This window comes from Myotis nattereri, assembly GCF_964212035.1.
Source record: "Myotis nattereri genome assembly, chromosome: 6".
Lineage (NCBI taxonomy): Eukaryota > Metazoa > Chordata > Mammalia > Chiroptera > Vespertilionidae > Myotis > Myotis nattereri.
The window spans coordinates 55,441,362-55,458,432 of record NC_138081.1 but is presented as its reverse complement, the minus strand read 5'-3'; the positions used below and the strand labels follow the sequence as shown (position 1 = coordinate 55,458,432).

The following is a 17,071-nucleotide window of genomic DNA, read 5'->3' as shown; positions in this document are numbered from 1 at the left end:
TGGCCTTGTGCTGGCGGTGACACTGAGCGAGTTACACAGACCCAGTTCTTCTTGCTTTATTGTCATCTGTTTTTTTAAAAAATTCTTTTTCTTTCATCCATTTTTTGGAAGTCAGAACACCTTTCCCTACCCCAGTAGATAAGTTTTCTCTCTGATTTCTGCAAACGTTATCTTGTCCCAAAGATGTAATTAAGTATTATTAAGGCCACTTTTGGGCATTAGTTGTTATTCCTGGGCCAGTAGCTCACCCAGTAGCGTTTCCCTCCTGCACTGGGAGATACACTCGGTGCGGAGTTGACTCTGGAAGGCTCTTCCTCATCACCTTCCTATTTCATCCGTTCAGCTCTCTTTCTAACTAGAAAACTTGTTCCAGCTCTTGGATCTTAAGTGCCTTTCTATTTTTCTTTTCCTCTTTCTACTCTCAGTTCCTGCCCAGTTTATTGCAGGGCTGACCTGAAGCACCACTTCAGAAGGGGTGGGAGCAAGGAGGGAGGCAGCAGCGGTGCAGGTCGGCGTGGGAGTAATCACAGGCTGGGTTCCAGAATGAACCCGGGCCTTTCCGTAGAGTAACACCTGTCCAGAACTGCTGGACTTCCCATTTCAGAGTGCAGGGTTCTGCGGTTAGGACCAAAATGCATGCCATGCGTAGCCTCAGGGAGTAGCCTGTAGGACAGAGCCTGTCTCACCTGCTTGCCAGGGTCCAGGCCCTACTTTGTGGCACTGAGGGAAATGAAGAACCAGCACAGGGCCGCCCTGACCCCTCTGCGTTCCTTTGATGTGGCCCTCCAAAGCCCACTTCGTTTGACTGATGGGCCCTAAAAGAGCTAGCACTTTGTTAGCTGCCTGAAAAGAAGCTGGAAACCTTACATTGGTCAGTAGTTTTGTTACAACTCTTTGACTTCTTCTTTTTAAAAAAATATATTTTATTGATTTTTTTCAGGGAGCACATATGTAAGTACATGTCAAATGTGGATACACTGCATTTGATTAATGCCCTCTAAATACATGACATATTTATTGCTATGAAAAAAAAATATATATATATATATTTTATTGATTTTTTATAGAGAGGAAGGGAGAAGGATAGAGAGTTAGAAACATCGATGAGAGAGAAACATCAACCAGCTGCCTCCTGCACACTCCCTACTGGGGATGTGCCCACAACCAAGGTACATGCCCTTGACCGGAATCGAACCCGGGACCCTTCAGTCCGTAGGCTAATGCTCTATCCATTGAGCCAAACCGGTTAGGGCACAACTCTTTGATTTCTGTAGTGGTTCATAAAATTTATATTTCGGTTAGAAAATATATATATTTTTTGTTTTGTTAATATTCATCTGAGGATATTTTTTCCATTGATTTTTTTTAGAGAGTGGAAAGGAGGGAGGAAGGATGAGAGAGAGAGAAAAGTAGAGAGAGAGAAACATTGATGTGAGAGAGATACATCAATTGGTTGCCTTCTGCACAACCCCATCTGGGCTGGGATCTAACCTGCAATCCTGGTACGTTTGTGCCCTTGACTGGACATTGAACCTATGACCCTTCGGTGTGCAGGCTGCCCCTCTATCCACTGAGCCACACTGGCGAGGGTTAGAAAGGCTTTTATCCAGAAAGATTCCCAAGTACCACTTGCCACTGCTTCGTGCTGTGAGTGTATGGACATATTTACTTCATGGTAGAAGTTCATCTTCTGCCCTTCCCTCTCCCCCTCTCTCTACAAGGGCCCCTGCTAATGCTTGCTGGGGGTGGGGTGTGGTGGGGAGGGAAGGGTGCTTGTGGAAGGGGTGGGAGGGAGAGATGGGAGGTGCTATCCTGGTAGGAAACTACCTTAATTTTACTGACCACAAACTTCCAAATGCTTGAATCATACATAGATTCTTTTTTCTTTTTAATTAGAAAAATACTTTTTTGGGTTAGCCAATATTTCCCATTTGTGTCTCCTCAAGGGTTATTTTGAGGAAGAAATAGTTAAGGTGGAAGGCCATGTCTTGATTGAGAAGCGAATATACAGTGAATTTTTAAAAAGGAAAATCCTAATTCCTCCAATTCCCTTAAGTCCCTAGTAGCAGAAGGAAAAACAGACCTTCCTCTGTTTCATAAGCTTTCCAGACCTTTAGCCAACTTCTTGCTTTGGGAGATGTTGAGCAGCCTTTCCTGAAAGCTCTAAATCCCAGTGGAGAAAAGACCTTGTCCCCACTCATGATGAGAAAATGCGTGACACAGAGAATCCGTGGATTCTGCACCATTGGGCTCCTCTCCTTCCCATTTTGTAGTCTCAGAGGCAAAACACCAAATGTGCACCTGTAGAAACTGGGGCCAACATAGGGGACTATAGTATGTAGGGAACGATTAGGATATCCGGGTAGAGGGAACAGCCTCTGCAAATGTTTAGAGGCACAAAAGGGGGGTTTGGGAGGCACATGTAATTCTGTATGGTGCCGCATGGGAGGCAGTGCAGGGGGTAGGTCAGACTGTGGGAGGGGGCTAGTATGTCAAGCAAAAGAGCTATGGGAAGTTAATGAATGACCCTGAGAAGCATTGTCATTCTGATACATGATCAGATTTGTGTTTTAGGAAGCTCTTTGTGGTAAAGGGATTTCTGGAGGGCCTTGAGGAGATGTCAGGAGACCTGCTAGGAGGGTTCTGTCCTCAGGGTTGAGAATGATGAAGGGCTGAACTCCAGTGTTAACTGAGTTGGAGGAAAGAGTGAATTCCCAGGGTGACTGGTGGTCAGAGTGAGGGATGGGAGCAGTGAGGAATGAGTAGCTCCCGAGCTTCTTTCTGGCTCAGGTGAGGAGAAGCAGGTTGGAAGGGAAGGAAGATGATGAGTCCAGTGTGGAAGTGTTGGTTTTCGGTTCCTGAGAATCTCTCATGAGGGTCCCTGGATCTCAGGACAGAGGTCTGGGCTGGATATGGAGTTGGGAGTCATCAGTTTGAAATCATGGGTGGGAAGTAGATCACTCCATGAGTGAGAAAGATAGAAGGAGTAAAGGTAAAATCTTGGGAACATGTAAGAGGTGGGAGGAAAAGCAGTGGAGATGTAGGTTAAGAAAGAATTCTAAGAAATACGCCAATATTGTTGGATCTATAGAGAATTAAAGAAAGGTAAATATGGAAGAAGGTTGATTTGGATTTTGCAGTAAGGAGGGATTGTGGACTTGGGCAGGGTGGTTTCAGTGGAGTGTAATGGGTGGGAGCCCTGCCATGCGGACAGAGTTTCCAGGAAGCGTGGTTGCAAGAGGAGGTGGATTCGTGCTTGTAGTGGTCTGGAAGCGTGGTCAGTGATGTCTTGGACCTGTAGTAACATATTTAGAAATCCACGAAGCACCTATTTTCTTTGGTAGTTAAAGTTCATACACACTTCACAGGGCTTGACCCTGAAAGAGCGTTCCTGGCCCTCATTACCTTCTCTTCCCTAACGCACATCTATAATATGGGGCCCAGGGAATGAAAAAGAGGAAAGAAATCAAGAATAGGGCAGGAAAGAGGAGGGAGAAAGACCAGACAGTTTCTGAGGTTACTTTTAACTGCAAAATTCTGAATCAACCTATTGTTCCTTCTTCTGTGCCCTGCATCCAACTTGCTAATGCAGGCAGGGAACCTTACGCTCTGCCTTGCATTGGTGGAGCTCCTGCCTGTCCCACCCCACCTGCTGCTCTACCCATTAGTCTTCAAAAACTCTTTCCCCATTGCTGTATCCTCATCTTCTGCATCTGCTTTTCTCTCCTGCACAACAAAGGGGATGGAAGTCATCAGTAAGGAGCCTTGAACCTCTCTGCAACTCCTCACCTCTTGCAAGCGGTGTCCGTACTTCTGCTTATCTCAGAGAAAGCGGTGCCCCTGCTTCTCTCCAGGCTGACCCTTCCAGCCGCTGCCTCCTCTTCTAACTTGCCCTTGAACTGTGGTTTCCCCACTCCTTACTCCGGAAACTTCCTTAGGCAACCTCATCTCCTCTCACGCTTTAAAACTGCCACCGATGCCCCTGCCCACAGATTCTCTATCTGGACCTAAACTGTCTCCCGAGTTCTCAACCTGCTGGACTCCTCACTCAGTACTCACCTGGAACCTTCAAATGCGACAAGTTAACTTATCTTTCATCATCGAAGCCTATTCCACCTTGTGTATTGCCAGTATTGGCTAAAGCAATATCATCCACTCAAACCATCAGCCTGGGAGAAAAGGCCTAGTTTCTCTTATACCTCATCCTGTATATCCATTGGTCTTTTTCTCATATCTCAGTATTTGTCCTATGCGTGCCCTGTTCACCATCCCCTTGCCATTGTCTTAGTTCAGTGAATCATTTCTTTTTTTTTTTTTAAATATATTTTATTGATTTTTACAGAGAGGAAGGGAGAGGGATAGAGAATCAGAAACACTGATGAGAGAGAAATTTTGATCAGCTGCCTCCTGCACACACCCCATTGGGGATGTGCCCGCAACCAAGGTACATGCCCTTGACCGGAATCGAACCCAGGACCCTTCAGTCCGCAGTCCGACGCTCTATCCACTGAGCCAAACCGGCTAGGGCTCAGTGCATCATTTCATGTCTGGTCTTGCCGTAGTCTTCTAGCCAGCCTCCCTCCGCCAATTTCTTTACCTTCACCCCATCCTTCACCATCAGTCTGATCATGTTTCTTGTCTGCTTAAAACCTTTTAAGTGTTTAAACTTTGCTTTCAAAATCAAGTTTAGCCTCCTTTGCTTCAGATCCATCCTGATCTGATCCTTGCCCACCCTTCCAGCCCCCAAACACTTTCAAGCTTCCTCAGGCATCCTGTACCCCAACCCCCATCCTGAAGTTCTTGCCACTCATCCACCAGCCAATGCTCTTGCTGCACGCACCATCTCCCTCTGCTCTGCTTGGGAGCTTCTGCTCATCCTTCAGCATCAGTTATGCTTATGACTAAACCTATGTAATTTGCCTACAAAGAATGCATTCTCCACCTCCCCCCTCCCCTCGCACGTCAACCTATAAGCTTAGAGCCATAGTATTCCTCATAGTATTCCTCATTTTTACACATTAGATGCTTCCTGGTTGCTATTATTACCTGGCCATACTTAAGTTACGATAATTCTGTTTTATTCTCAGATCACTGACTTCCGAAATAATGAAGGATGATATAGCCTGTTTATTTAGATCTGTACAATTAGAATGAATGTGCTGAATTATTCTAAGAGAATGTGAACATTGACACCTTAATTACTTAATTGCAGGTGTAAAAAGAAGAGCAAATAGAAAAGCATTTAGCTTGAATAGTTTTAAAAAATTTACTAGAATAAATGTGAGCTCTTTCATGCCAAAAGCTCCCTTGACTCCTCGAATGTCTCACTGATTAGTCACCATTGCCATATACCTTTTCCTTTTCTCACCAAAATCCACTGCTTAGTTTCTCAATAGTTTATTTTGAGAGACTTTTAAAGAAGAGGCACACAAACCCTTCTAACAAGATTTTTAAACACTCCTTTAAAAAGGTAATAAAGCCCTAGCCAGTTTGGCTCAGTGGATAAAGTGTTGGCCTGTAGAACAAAGGGTCCCGGGTTTGATTCTGGTTAAGGGCATGTCCCTGTGTTGCAGGCTCCTCTCCAGCCTGTGCAGGAGGCAACCAATCGATGAGTTTCTCTCACATTGATATTTCTCTCTGTCTTTCCCTCTCTCTTCCACTCCTTCTAAATTTTAGAATCTAAAAGTCAGTGGAAAAATATCCTTGGGTGAGGATTTAAAAAAATAAATAGGTAATAAATGGTTGTAGTACAGAGAATATGTTGAAATTGGTTGTAGGACCTTTCAGTAAAAATCAGGAATGTTTAAAAATATTTAGAAAAATCTTTTGCTTTTGTTTTCCCCTCTAATTTTTATTTTGTAGAGGAGCAAACCCTAAAAAAGAAGAAGAACAATATCAAATGATCAGAATTTCACTACCTATTTTCAGGTGTATTTTTTTTCTTGAGGTGGAAAGTAGCTACAATTTACAATCATCCCTTGTGTTCTCTCTGTAAAAATATTTTTTACTCTTCTAATTATTTTGAAGTAATCATTACTGCTATATCAACCAACATAGGAGTTGAGATGACTGCTAATGCATCTTTTATTACTCATTAAGAGGAAAAACTAAATATCTTATGCCTGTAACTCACAGCTACATTTTTCTCAGTCTTCAGTAGGAAACCCTTTAATTTCTTAAAAAACAAAACAAAAACAACCACACATGTTTTTATTGATTTCAGAGAGAGGAAGGGAGAGAGAGAGAAACATTAATGATGAGAGAGAATCATCGTTCAGCTGCCTCCTGCACACCCCACACTGGGGATTAAGCCTGCAACCTGGCCATGTGCCCTGACCAGGAATCGAACTGCAATCTCCTGGTTCATGGAAACCTTTAATTTCTGTCTACCAACACTTAACCGTAAAGACATTCCTGCAGTTGCACAAGTACAGAGAACAAAATCAGCAAGGGCCTGGGTATCAGCCAGCATAACACAGGAACAGTGAATAGCCACCTGTTACATCGGAACACATGGGCAGGTGCGAAATGATCCCACCAAGTTCCTTTGGTGTTTGTATCCATGTTAGAGTCCTAGAGAACAGACTGAAGAAGAGAGTTGACTTTTTGGAGAGCGAGTTGTTAATGAAATACTTATAATTTTATAGTTTATTATAAACATGAACAGGTATACCTACTCCCTAATCCTTTCGCAAAGGCAAAAGGTTTCTTTAAAATAAAATTTTTTGTTATCATGAAATATAAAGTACATACAAAAAGTATACAAAACAAAAATATGCAGCTTGATTAATTAACAGAACATAACCTGTGTAACCATTGCTTTGTTCAAGAAAGGGAATGAAGCCAGCACCCCAGTCATTGCCCCCCCATTCCCTCCCCCCCATTGCCCCTTCTAGGTATGCACTGTGCTGCCTAGAAGCCTTTCAAAGTGGGTTTCTACTTGTTTTTTGTGGGGTTGCCTACGAGAAAGCAGAAGCATGGCCTTGTGGGTGGGCGAGGGGGACGGTCTGCGGGCGGTGGCAGGAGAGGTTTGGTGGAATGGCAGCATGGCATCGTTATCTGAGTTTCTTGCTGTGTGTCCCACGCGCCCCAAGTCCAAGCATCCACCAGGGCCTGTGTAACACCTGCCATGCTTTTTTAGAAAAGCTGCAATGACTCAGTTCCTCCAGAGTGTTCCAAATCCTGCCCCACGCGTTGGGAGTTGCCCCGTGGAGCTGCTATGTATCTAACGCACAGTAGTAACTTGTTTCCACACACTTCCAGGACGTTAGCTTATTGCCAGTGGGTGGACAATCTCAATGAGACCCGGAAGATGCTCTCTCTTAATGGTGGTGGTCCCTTCAGCAACCTGCTGAGGTGGGTCGTGTGCCACATAACGAAAGGAATTGTGAAACGCGAGATGCACGGCCACGGCATTGGCCGCTTCTCAGAGGAAGAGATTTACATGCTGATGGAGAAGGACATGCGGTCTTTAGCAGGGCTTTTGGGTAACGTACCACACCTTCTATTCCATATTCTTTTTCCACCCTTACTTTTTGCATGATTAGTAGAGCACTGTTAGTTTACTGATTTAAAGTTTGATTTCGGTTGGTTTCTTTGCTTCCACGTGTAGGTTTCAGTCCCACCATGGGCTTAATTGTGCTGGGGACGTCCCTCCAGGAACAGTGAAGAGCAGTGTGTGTCCAAGGGCGGGTGAGGATGCTGAGAGTAGAGTGACCCACCCTCGTGCACCTGTTGGCTGCAGGTGGCTGGGCTGATGTGATTCTGTACTGGACAGACTTGAGTCTTAGCTATAATGATTCATAAATATGATTTGAACTTAGGAGCTTCTATGTGTGAAATGATAGCCTCTCCCGGGGCCAACTCATACACAGGGAGCCAAGCTCTCTGTGTGACTAGTCATACGACCTAGTCCTTCGGGCTGCCGATTTTGTTTGGGGAGGGTGGGGTTCACTGGCCCTCTCTCGGCACCCTCATCTCCATTCTGGAGCACTTTAGGGACCTCACCTCTAGGAAGTGGGGTATGGGATTTGTTTTGTTGAAACCCTCCTGATGCCCTGGGAACTGGGGGCTGTGCTGGGTGTAACCTGCCCTCTGCAGGGTGACCCACTCTGGCTCCTTCCTGCTCCACATTCCAGATGCTTACTGGACCCAGAGTCCTCCCCTGAACCCCAGCACTGGCTCTCGGCAGCTCTGTTACGTGGTGGTGTGGGGTGGTGGTGGGGCTGGCTGGGCTCCTACTCTGAACAGGCATTCGAAAGCACTGCCTGGCTTGAAGATTGGCACTGCCTGGACCTTCTGGTGCCTTTCCTCCCTGAGCCAGGGGGCCTGCCTGATGTGGATATGAGTGGGATTAGTCTCCAGTTTGTCCCGTTCTGTTGGAATGTAGACTAGACGCCCAGCCTCACAGAGCAGGCGTGCCGAGGGCCATTTCCTCCTTAGCACGGGTTCTGTCCGCTCCTGGCTTCCTCTCTTTCTCACCAGCTCACGCTGTTGGGAGCCCCAGCAAGCCAGGCATGGAGCCCTCGAAGTTAAGACTTATGCCAGTGACATGCTGCTCATCTCTCACAATTTAGCAGTGGGGCTCCTTAACCAGAGAGGGGTGGTCATGACCTTTCTGGGGCATTTCTGGTTGGGAGAACTAGGGGGCAGGGTGCTAGCTGTATTAATGATGACTGTCGGTGTTTCTCTGGCATGTATGACTTGGAAATGCTTTCTCCCCAATTGTTGTGAGATGGGAGGTGAATGAGTTGCTAATAGCTAGGCTGAATACCTGGCAAGTATTCAAGACAGCATCACCAATCTAGATGATTTTCTGCAAAGAGAAACAGTGGCTGCTCAGAAGCTGAGTGAGCTGGAGTTAGGTGCTGTTTGGGGCCCAATCTCACAGAGAACTCTCTCACAGAGGCACTATTTTTTTCTGCATTGAGGAGTGAGAAGCTCTTTGGCTGAATATCATAGTTTTTCTTACTAAATGAGGCAAAAATCATCTACTTCTCCCTACACCCAGGAACAGAGCTTACCTTTAATGCCCAATGCCTAAGGGACTCAAAATGCAAAATGACTTTCTGTTGGGATTGTTTAAGAGTTGGGGAAATTGCCCAGTCAGCATAGCTCAGTGGTTGAGGGTTGACCTATGAACCAGGAGGTCACAGTTCAATTTCTGGTCAGGGCACATGACTGGGTTGTGGGCTTGGTCCCTAGTGTGGGGTGTGCAGGAGGCAGCCCATCAGTGATTCTCTCTCATCATTGATGTTTCTATCCCTTTATCCCTTCCTCTCGGAAATCAATTAATATATATATATTAATTGATATATATATATATCAATGGTGGTGTTATGGCTCAGGAAGTAAGTGGGCTGTGGTAGAGTGAGGGGACTCAGGGAAGGGTGTGTGTCAAGGAAAAGGTAAAGAGAGTATGGCTGCAATTATGCCTGGAAGTCTAGGCCAGAAATCTTTGAAAGGCAGGGTGCCACTTTGCAGAACCCCTTAGCTCTCTGAGAGAAGGCTAAGAGAAGGGAGAGCCAGTCTCAGTGAGCCAAATATATATATTTGGGTAATTGTCCATGGATATGTTTGATCCATCAGGACAAATTAGATATTGATGTTTCAGTGTAATAGACATCAATGATTTGAACACCTCTATATCCAGGAACTGGGGAATTCAAAGACAAATTAGAGGTCGTCCCTGCTCTCAGGGAGCTTACAGTACAGTGGGAGAGATGAGACTTTAAAGTATGCGTAAGAATGGATGGCCCTGAGATGGTGATCCATTTTCTTTTGTTTGGTTTTATGGCCTATTAGTTAAAAATGGCATTTACATTATTAAATTATGTGGACAAAAATGCAACAGAGATTAAATGTAGTCTGGGAACCCTAAAATGTTTATCGTCTGACCCGCCAGAAAAGTCCACTATTGCCTGCCCTAGAGGAGGAGCCATGCACAAGGCAGGCTGTGCAGGTCACAGGACAGGACGAAGCTCCATGCCTTTGGGGTTTCATACCTCTGCTCTGGGGACACAGCAGAAGCCGGATGGAATGTGGGGAGAGCTAGGAGGCCATACAAGAGATGGCTGTTATGCTGGCCCAAGAAAGTAAACAGTCGTCCTAGTGAAGAAAATAAGGAAGGATCTTCCAGGCAAATAATGAGAAAGGGACTTATGATTGAGGAGCATTTTAGGATCAAAATAGTTGTCATTGATTTAGATTTCCTGGGCTTTGTGAGTCGAGGTCATACCCTTCCTTAGGAGGCTGGCTCCCCAACAAAGAGATGTTAAAACTTCAGGCTGACATGCATAAGTACTTGAGGAGAAATGATCTCTTTTTGGAGCTGCTATTGAAAGAGCCAAGTAATAAAGTGGAATTTGTTAATGGAAGTCAGAAAAACAAGCTGATTGCCAGCCAGCTGTGCTTGACTAATGAAAAATGGATAGCACCCTTCTTCCCCACCCAGCCTGAAGCCTTTTATTAAGACATAAAGATGGCTTAGGGAGCCTCTATTTTTCAGAGTCCTTGTTGACATTGGGTTGGCACATGTCAAAGAGCCAAATCTCTTGGTTATTTTAATAAACATCAGTATGTGAGCTCAATGATTTAAGAAAGAGTCTAGGGAGGCCAAGGAGTGCTTCCTTCCAACAGCAGTAAGACGAGTCACCTGCCATGCATGCGTCATGGCCACCCTTTTTTTTTTTAAAATATATTTTATTGATTTTTTACAGAGAGGAAGGGAGAGGGATAGAGAGTTAGAAATATCGATGAGAGAGAAACATCGATCAGCTGCCTCCTGCACACCCCCTACTGGGGATGTGCCCGCAACCAAGGTACATGCCCTTGACTGGAATTGAACCTGGGACCCTTGAGTCCACAGGCTGATGCTCTATCCACTGAGCCAAACCGGTTAGGGCATGGCCACCCTTTTTAGCATGTATAGTTACAATGTGGTACAGCTTTTCAGGATGAATTAAAAAATAAAATAGTTTTTAAGTACATAGATATTTGATTGATCACTTCATTCTTAGTTAAATAATATATAAAAGATGAAAAGAAGCTTTTGTGATTAGTAATAGAAAATTTCTAGCCCACTCTTAACCAAAAATGCCTTTGGGGTTTCATACCTCCAGCCTGGGGAGCCTCACTGTGGTACAAAAGTGGTGCTTATGGCTCAGGAAGTAAGTGGGCTGTGGTAGAGTGAGGGGACTCAGGGAAGGGTGTGTGTCAAGGAAAAGGTAAAGAGAATATGGCTGCAATTATGCCTGGAAGTCTAGGCCAGAAATCTTTGAAAGGCAGAGTGCCACTTTGCAGAACCCCTTAGCCCTCTGAGAGAAGGCTAAGAGAAGGGAGAGCCAGTCTCAGTGAGCCAGGACTCCAAAGGAGGAAGCTGGGATCTAGGAAGAAACAGATTAGGGGAGGGAATGTGGTCACTACAATAAGGGAGCTGCCCTCTTTAGGGTGTGTGCCTTTCTTGTCTCTACTGACCCCTAGAACTCAGGCTGGGGTCACAGTCTGCAGAATGGGGGTGGGTAATTGGTGATAGTTCAGACTGTTACAAAGGAGTCTTAAGGAAGCTGTGCATTTATCTGATGGCAATAAGGCAGCACAGACTACTAAAGTCGAATGTTTCTTTGCTTTTAATTGAACTGTTATAGACCCTATGGGGTGACACAGTAGTTATCTCATGAGAAAACGAAATGCATGATTGGTAAATAAAATTGGTTCAGGAGAGATAATCATACAGGGGGAGGATAATAAAAATATGGTTTCAGTTATGAGGCTCAGCTGTGCACCATTGATGAGCAATAAATATGTGTTGGGTGGGTGAAGGAAAGAGCTAATGAATGTCAGGGTGCATTTAGCAGACAGCCAATCTGGATTTCAGCATCTGTGGACCTGGGAGTACTTTCTGAGCAAAAAACTGAAATTTGTAAATGCATTAAGAGGTGGAATCAGAAATAGTGATGGGTTCTCCAGGTGGCATCTGCAATTTCCTGTAGAAGGATATACTTTTCAGTCATGGCTAGAGACTTAGAAGGGAGAGTATCCTATATAATAAAAGCCTAATATGCAAATTGTCCCCTCGACCCAGAGTTTGACCAGGGGGTGGGGCCGGCCGGCCAACCTTCCGTGAACCCTTCCCCAGCTGGCCCAGCCCGATCGGCCCAGATTGGGGCTGCCTGGCTGGACCCCACTTGTGCACAAATTCGTGCACCAGGCCTGGAGCCCTATATAATAAAAGGCTAATATGCAAATCGACCAAACAGCAGAATGACCGATTGCTATGACGCGCACTGACCACCAGAGGGCAGACGCTCAATGCAGGAGCACTGCTCAGCCAAAAGCCAGGCTCACAGCTGGCGAGTGCAGCGACAGTGGCAGGAGCCTCTTCCGCCTCCGTGGCAGTGCTAAGGATGTCTGACTGATGGCTTAGGCCTGCTCCCCAGAGGGAGCAGACTAAAGCCATCAGTAGGACATCCCCTGAGGGCTCCCGGACTGTGAGAGGGCACAGGCTGCCCCCCTCCACACCCAGTGCATTGATTTCATGCACTGGGCCTCTAGTATTTGTAATAATTGGAATTCAGACAGAAGGGCAATGCCTTTGATTGAGGCTGTGTGAGTCTGGCTATATGGTCAAACACACAAAGGTGTGCCAGGTTCTTTGTGGGGGTTGAAGAGACAGTGGTGAACAAGTTGGGCACAGCTTTGAGAGACTAGAGCTGTCACCTGACAGAGGATGCTTTAAAGAGCTAAGCAGTGAGCTATGGTGTCAGGAGGTTGGAGTTCAGTGGGATACCTAAAGGTTTTTTTAAGGGTAAAAAGTTAAGTGACAGCAAGGAGAAAGTAAAAATACTTAACTCATAATTTGCTTTTAGATAAGTAAGAATTGAAATACAAACTAGGTGAGAAGGTCACAAGAGAGCACTTCAATAATTGTAAACAACTAACAGACTAATATGCAAACTAATTCTTTAAATACTGTTTTTTGTATTAGTTATATACCAGGTGCTATGCGAGGTTCCTGGGAAACAAAGATGAGTGAGAATGGTCTCTGTCTTCAAGAAGCTTATAATCAAGTCCTAGGATGTGAAAAATGTCCCAATGATGTATTAAGATGTGAAAAATTTCCCATGTGATCTTGGAACTCTGATTGTAGTCTTTCCGAAGTGGGAGGGATAGGGAAAATGTCAGAAGATGGAGACAGGAAATTGTTCCAGTTTCTAAAAGGGGAGGGAGAAGTAGAGTCGCATAGTGAAATAAAAAAAAAAAATACTGGAATGAATTATTAAGTAGATAGTTTTCATGAAGGACTATCATTGGCTCATTATGAATAAATCACTGTCTCTTCCTGACTTGCTGGACTTACTGGTTGGATCGACCATCTCTTGATTTCTTTAAACCATAGGACACCATCTGCCATGATATTCGTGTGGGCAAGAAGCTGCTTTTCAAAGGGGGCTTCATGGACGTGTGGTGACATCAAGGTTTGTTGAGTGCTCTGGTGGGGAGGAGAGGGATTTCACCTGGAGCAGCGTTTTCCTAAAGAGATTTACAAAGTGACAGTAGAAGGAAAATTGAGGTATGAGTTTGAAGTCTCATCAGTAACAGGCCTTATTACTGAAAAACAGTTTACCACCTTATGCATTGTAAACTGTTATCTTAAGGTTATTTTTGTTTTCTGATTCTTTACTCACTTGTAAGAAACATTTTTTCCCTTTGGATTTTTCCTAATTATGTTTCTTACGTGAATTGATGCTCCAATCCTTTGTCCATTTTTAAATTGAATATTGGGGTTTTTCTTTAAAATAGAATTGATATACTTATATATCACAGATACAGTCTCTGAGTGACATTTGAGGTAATATTTTCTCTGTCTTACTTGGAATCTTAAAGACTTTTGTGACTCACGGTTATCCTCTTCAACCCCAGCTCCACTGTAGGCATTCACAGTACTTGTGTGGACCTTTTGGCCAACACCTCAGAGCCTTGAACCCTGTCTCTGCAATGAGCTCTGCTCCTTCTATTGAGCTGCCTTCTGCCATAGGCCAGCTCCAGGCTCAGGCAACACCTGAGCTGTCTGGTGTCTGACCAGGACTCAGAGCCTGCCGGTATGCTCCCTCTTATACCATCCAGTTTTGCCTTTTAGTTCCAGTAGAGTGGTTCATCTAAAATGCACATCAGACCTGTAAGCTCTCAATCATTTCAAACTAAAATCCAAATTCCTTTTCTTCACAATCTGAGTTCTACTCACATCTCTCTCCTTATTTCTTCCTTCTCCCTACACGCACCTTGATTCCCACCGCACGAAGTTACCCTTGGGTCCCTGAGGCCCACTGTGCTGTTTTTCAGCCTCATGTCTTCCCGTAGGCTTCCCTTGCCTTGCTTAATTTGACAGATTCTCAAGACTTACTTCCACTTACTTAAAAACTTCTGTTCTCTCCGGTTTGGCTCAGTGGATAGAGCGTCGGCCTGTGGACTGAAAGGTCCCGGGTTCGATTCCGGTCAAGGGCATGTACCTGGGTTGCGGGCACATCCCCAGTGGGAGGTGTGCAGGAGGCAGCTGATCGATGTTTCTCTCTCATCGATATTTCTAACTCTCTATCTCTCTCCCTTCCTCTCTGTAAAAAATCAATAAAATATATTTAAAAAAACAAAACAAACAAACAAACAAAAAAACTTCTGTTCTCCCCAACCCCCTCCAACCTCATGGGGCTCCCTACACTGGGCCTTTCTCTCCTCTCCTGCTTCATTCTCTGCATACTTCCATCATGCAAGTACTACCTTGTGTACTACATTGTACTTCTCCAGCCTCTTCCTGTGCTTCTCCCCTCCCCCTAACTGTCCCCCAACCTGGCCTGTGGACGTTGTCATTTTGAAGGAATTGGCTCTAACCCTGGTATCTAACAGGAGGCCTGGTAAATAATAGGCAGTCAATAACTATTTGCTGAATGAATACTAACTTCCAAAAGGAATTCGAGGCAACCCACATATAAGACAGGGAAATATACTAGTATTCAACATTAATACAAAAATTTTAGGAACCAATTTAGAAAAAAAATTGTGTTCTTGGAATGAGTATTTCTGTAATCGGGCATAATTTAACTTTGAGTGTTTTGGCTACCAAGATGAAATGGGAAATGTATGGGGCAGGTTTGCATTTATTTTTTAGGAAAAGAAAACACACAATATCTTTTTCAATTGGGACAATTTTTTTTAATCCTGAATTCTAGGAAGAAATTCTTCAATGGATGTTACATAAGGGAGATTGGACTTTCTTAAATACAGTGCTTTTGTTTTTCTTTTTTGGACAGTACTTTTGAATATAAACATTTGTAAAAATGTTCTTAATGAAAGCTCAAGGTTTAACATTGAATTGCAGCTCCAAAGGCATTTGTTTGGGGACCTACTTTAATATAATTCCAATATTTTTTCTGATATAATTTATTTTAGAGGTGGGTCTTAGAGAACCTAGAGGTTTTGATAACTTACTCTACAGCCATTGCACAGGTACCTCTTACTGGTAGATCCACTTTCTAATGTTATATTTTTGCAAGAAGGGGTTGAGGGCAATCTTTGGCTGGTCCTGAGTCAGCTATTTTATGTTTAATTCCTTAGTAACTACCAGAGGTATACTCTTCCATGTAGTTGGGTAAAGAGAGTTCTTCTTGCATTAGGTGGTCCAGCCTTGGACATTCTCTCAGGAGAATTTAAGGGCTGACTTGCTGTGCTGCCTGGTTAGAAGGCCATCTTGCTTCCATGGAAGGTGAGCTATAAAGTATGGAGCAAGGTCAAACTAGTTCTTCATGAACTATTAGCTCAAGTACCTATACAAGCCCTTGGGTGATCCCCAGAGTTCTGCATCCTAGAGTCCTATACTATCAAGTATTTAGAGGGATAATTGTGGTCTAAACAATTTAAGGGCAAGGTATTATAATATAGTTGTCATTCACTGAAAAATATGTTTATTGAGTACTTACTGTGTGCTGGGCACTAGGATGAGTACTGGGGGATCCAGTTTTAACTCTCAAGTGGTGATTTATAGTGTGATTTCTTTCACTGATTTTACAATTTAGACAAAAAAAATCACAAGAGAACCACTCTGATGAGAGTCAGGGTATCCAGGTACCAATAAACCTCCAAATAGCTAAGTTCATTCACCTGTTAAAGGAGGGTCACTCAGCATTGTCCATTTAAACATTGGAGGATGACTGCCAAATGTTATAATTTAAGATTTAACATTTTTTCCTTGACCCATTATTAGTGAACAAGATCCATTGGTTTGGATTTTTTAAATGAATTTTTTTTCAAACATACAGAAAAGTGGACGAGTAGTCCAATAAATAGCTTTTATAACCATCACTGCAATTTAATAGCTGTTAACATTTTGTCACAATTTTTTCAATTATTATTTTGGGCGTGTGTGTGTGGATGTATTTTACAGAAAATCCAGATATGATGATGTTGAACCTCCAAATACTTTTGTGTGTAGCTCTGATGTTTTTCTCCTGCAGTGGGCAACCTTCGAGATGGCCACCAATGATCTCACCTCCCAGGGTTCTTCCCCTTGTGTAATCCCCTCGCTTGAACTTATTGATTTGCTTTGACATAGAATATGGCAGAAGCAATAGGATGTCCCTTCCAAGATTAGGCCACAAAAAGACAGTAGCTTGCATCTTGGGCATCCTCTCTCCTGCTCTTGCTCACTCACTCATGTGCTCTAGTGGAAGTGAGCTCTTTTGTGAGTTGCTCAATGGAGAGGTCCACCTGGCAGGGACCCATATCTCTGGCCAAGAGCCAGCGAGGACTGAAGCCTGTTAACACCCATGTGAATGAGTGTGGAAACAGGTTCTCCCCGAGTCAGGCCTTGAGTGACATCCTGATTGCAGCCTGTGAAAGACCCTGGCCCAGAGGCACCTGGCTAAGGCTGCATAAATTCTTGGCCCACAGAAACTGTGAGGTAATAAGTGTTTGTTGTTTTAAGCTGCTAAGTTTTGGGGTAATTTGTTATTCAGTTAGCAATAACTAATGTACCTACATAGCTCCAATCCCATTAATCCCAGTAGGTACCTCCTGGAGCAGC

General features: G+C 44.1%; 1 protein-coding gene across 1 annotated transcript in view; it reads left to right on the top strand.

Annotated features, from left to right (window-relative positions):
- Positions 1-17,071, top strand: part of FAXC (failed axon connections homolog, metaxin like GST domain containing) — a gene marked incomplete at its 5' end in the record, with an annotated part of 56,117 nt that overhangs the window by 18,034 nt on the left and 21,012 nt on the right. Inside the window, one exon of the mRNA XM_081094713.1 lies at positions 7,264-7,487. Coding sequence (XP_080950839.1) covers positions 7,264-7,487 — 224 coding nt within the window. The remainder of the gene's footprint in view (positions 1-7,263; positions 7,488-17,071) is intronic.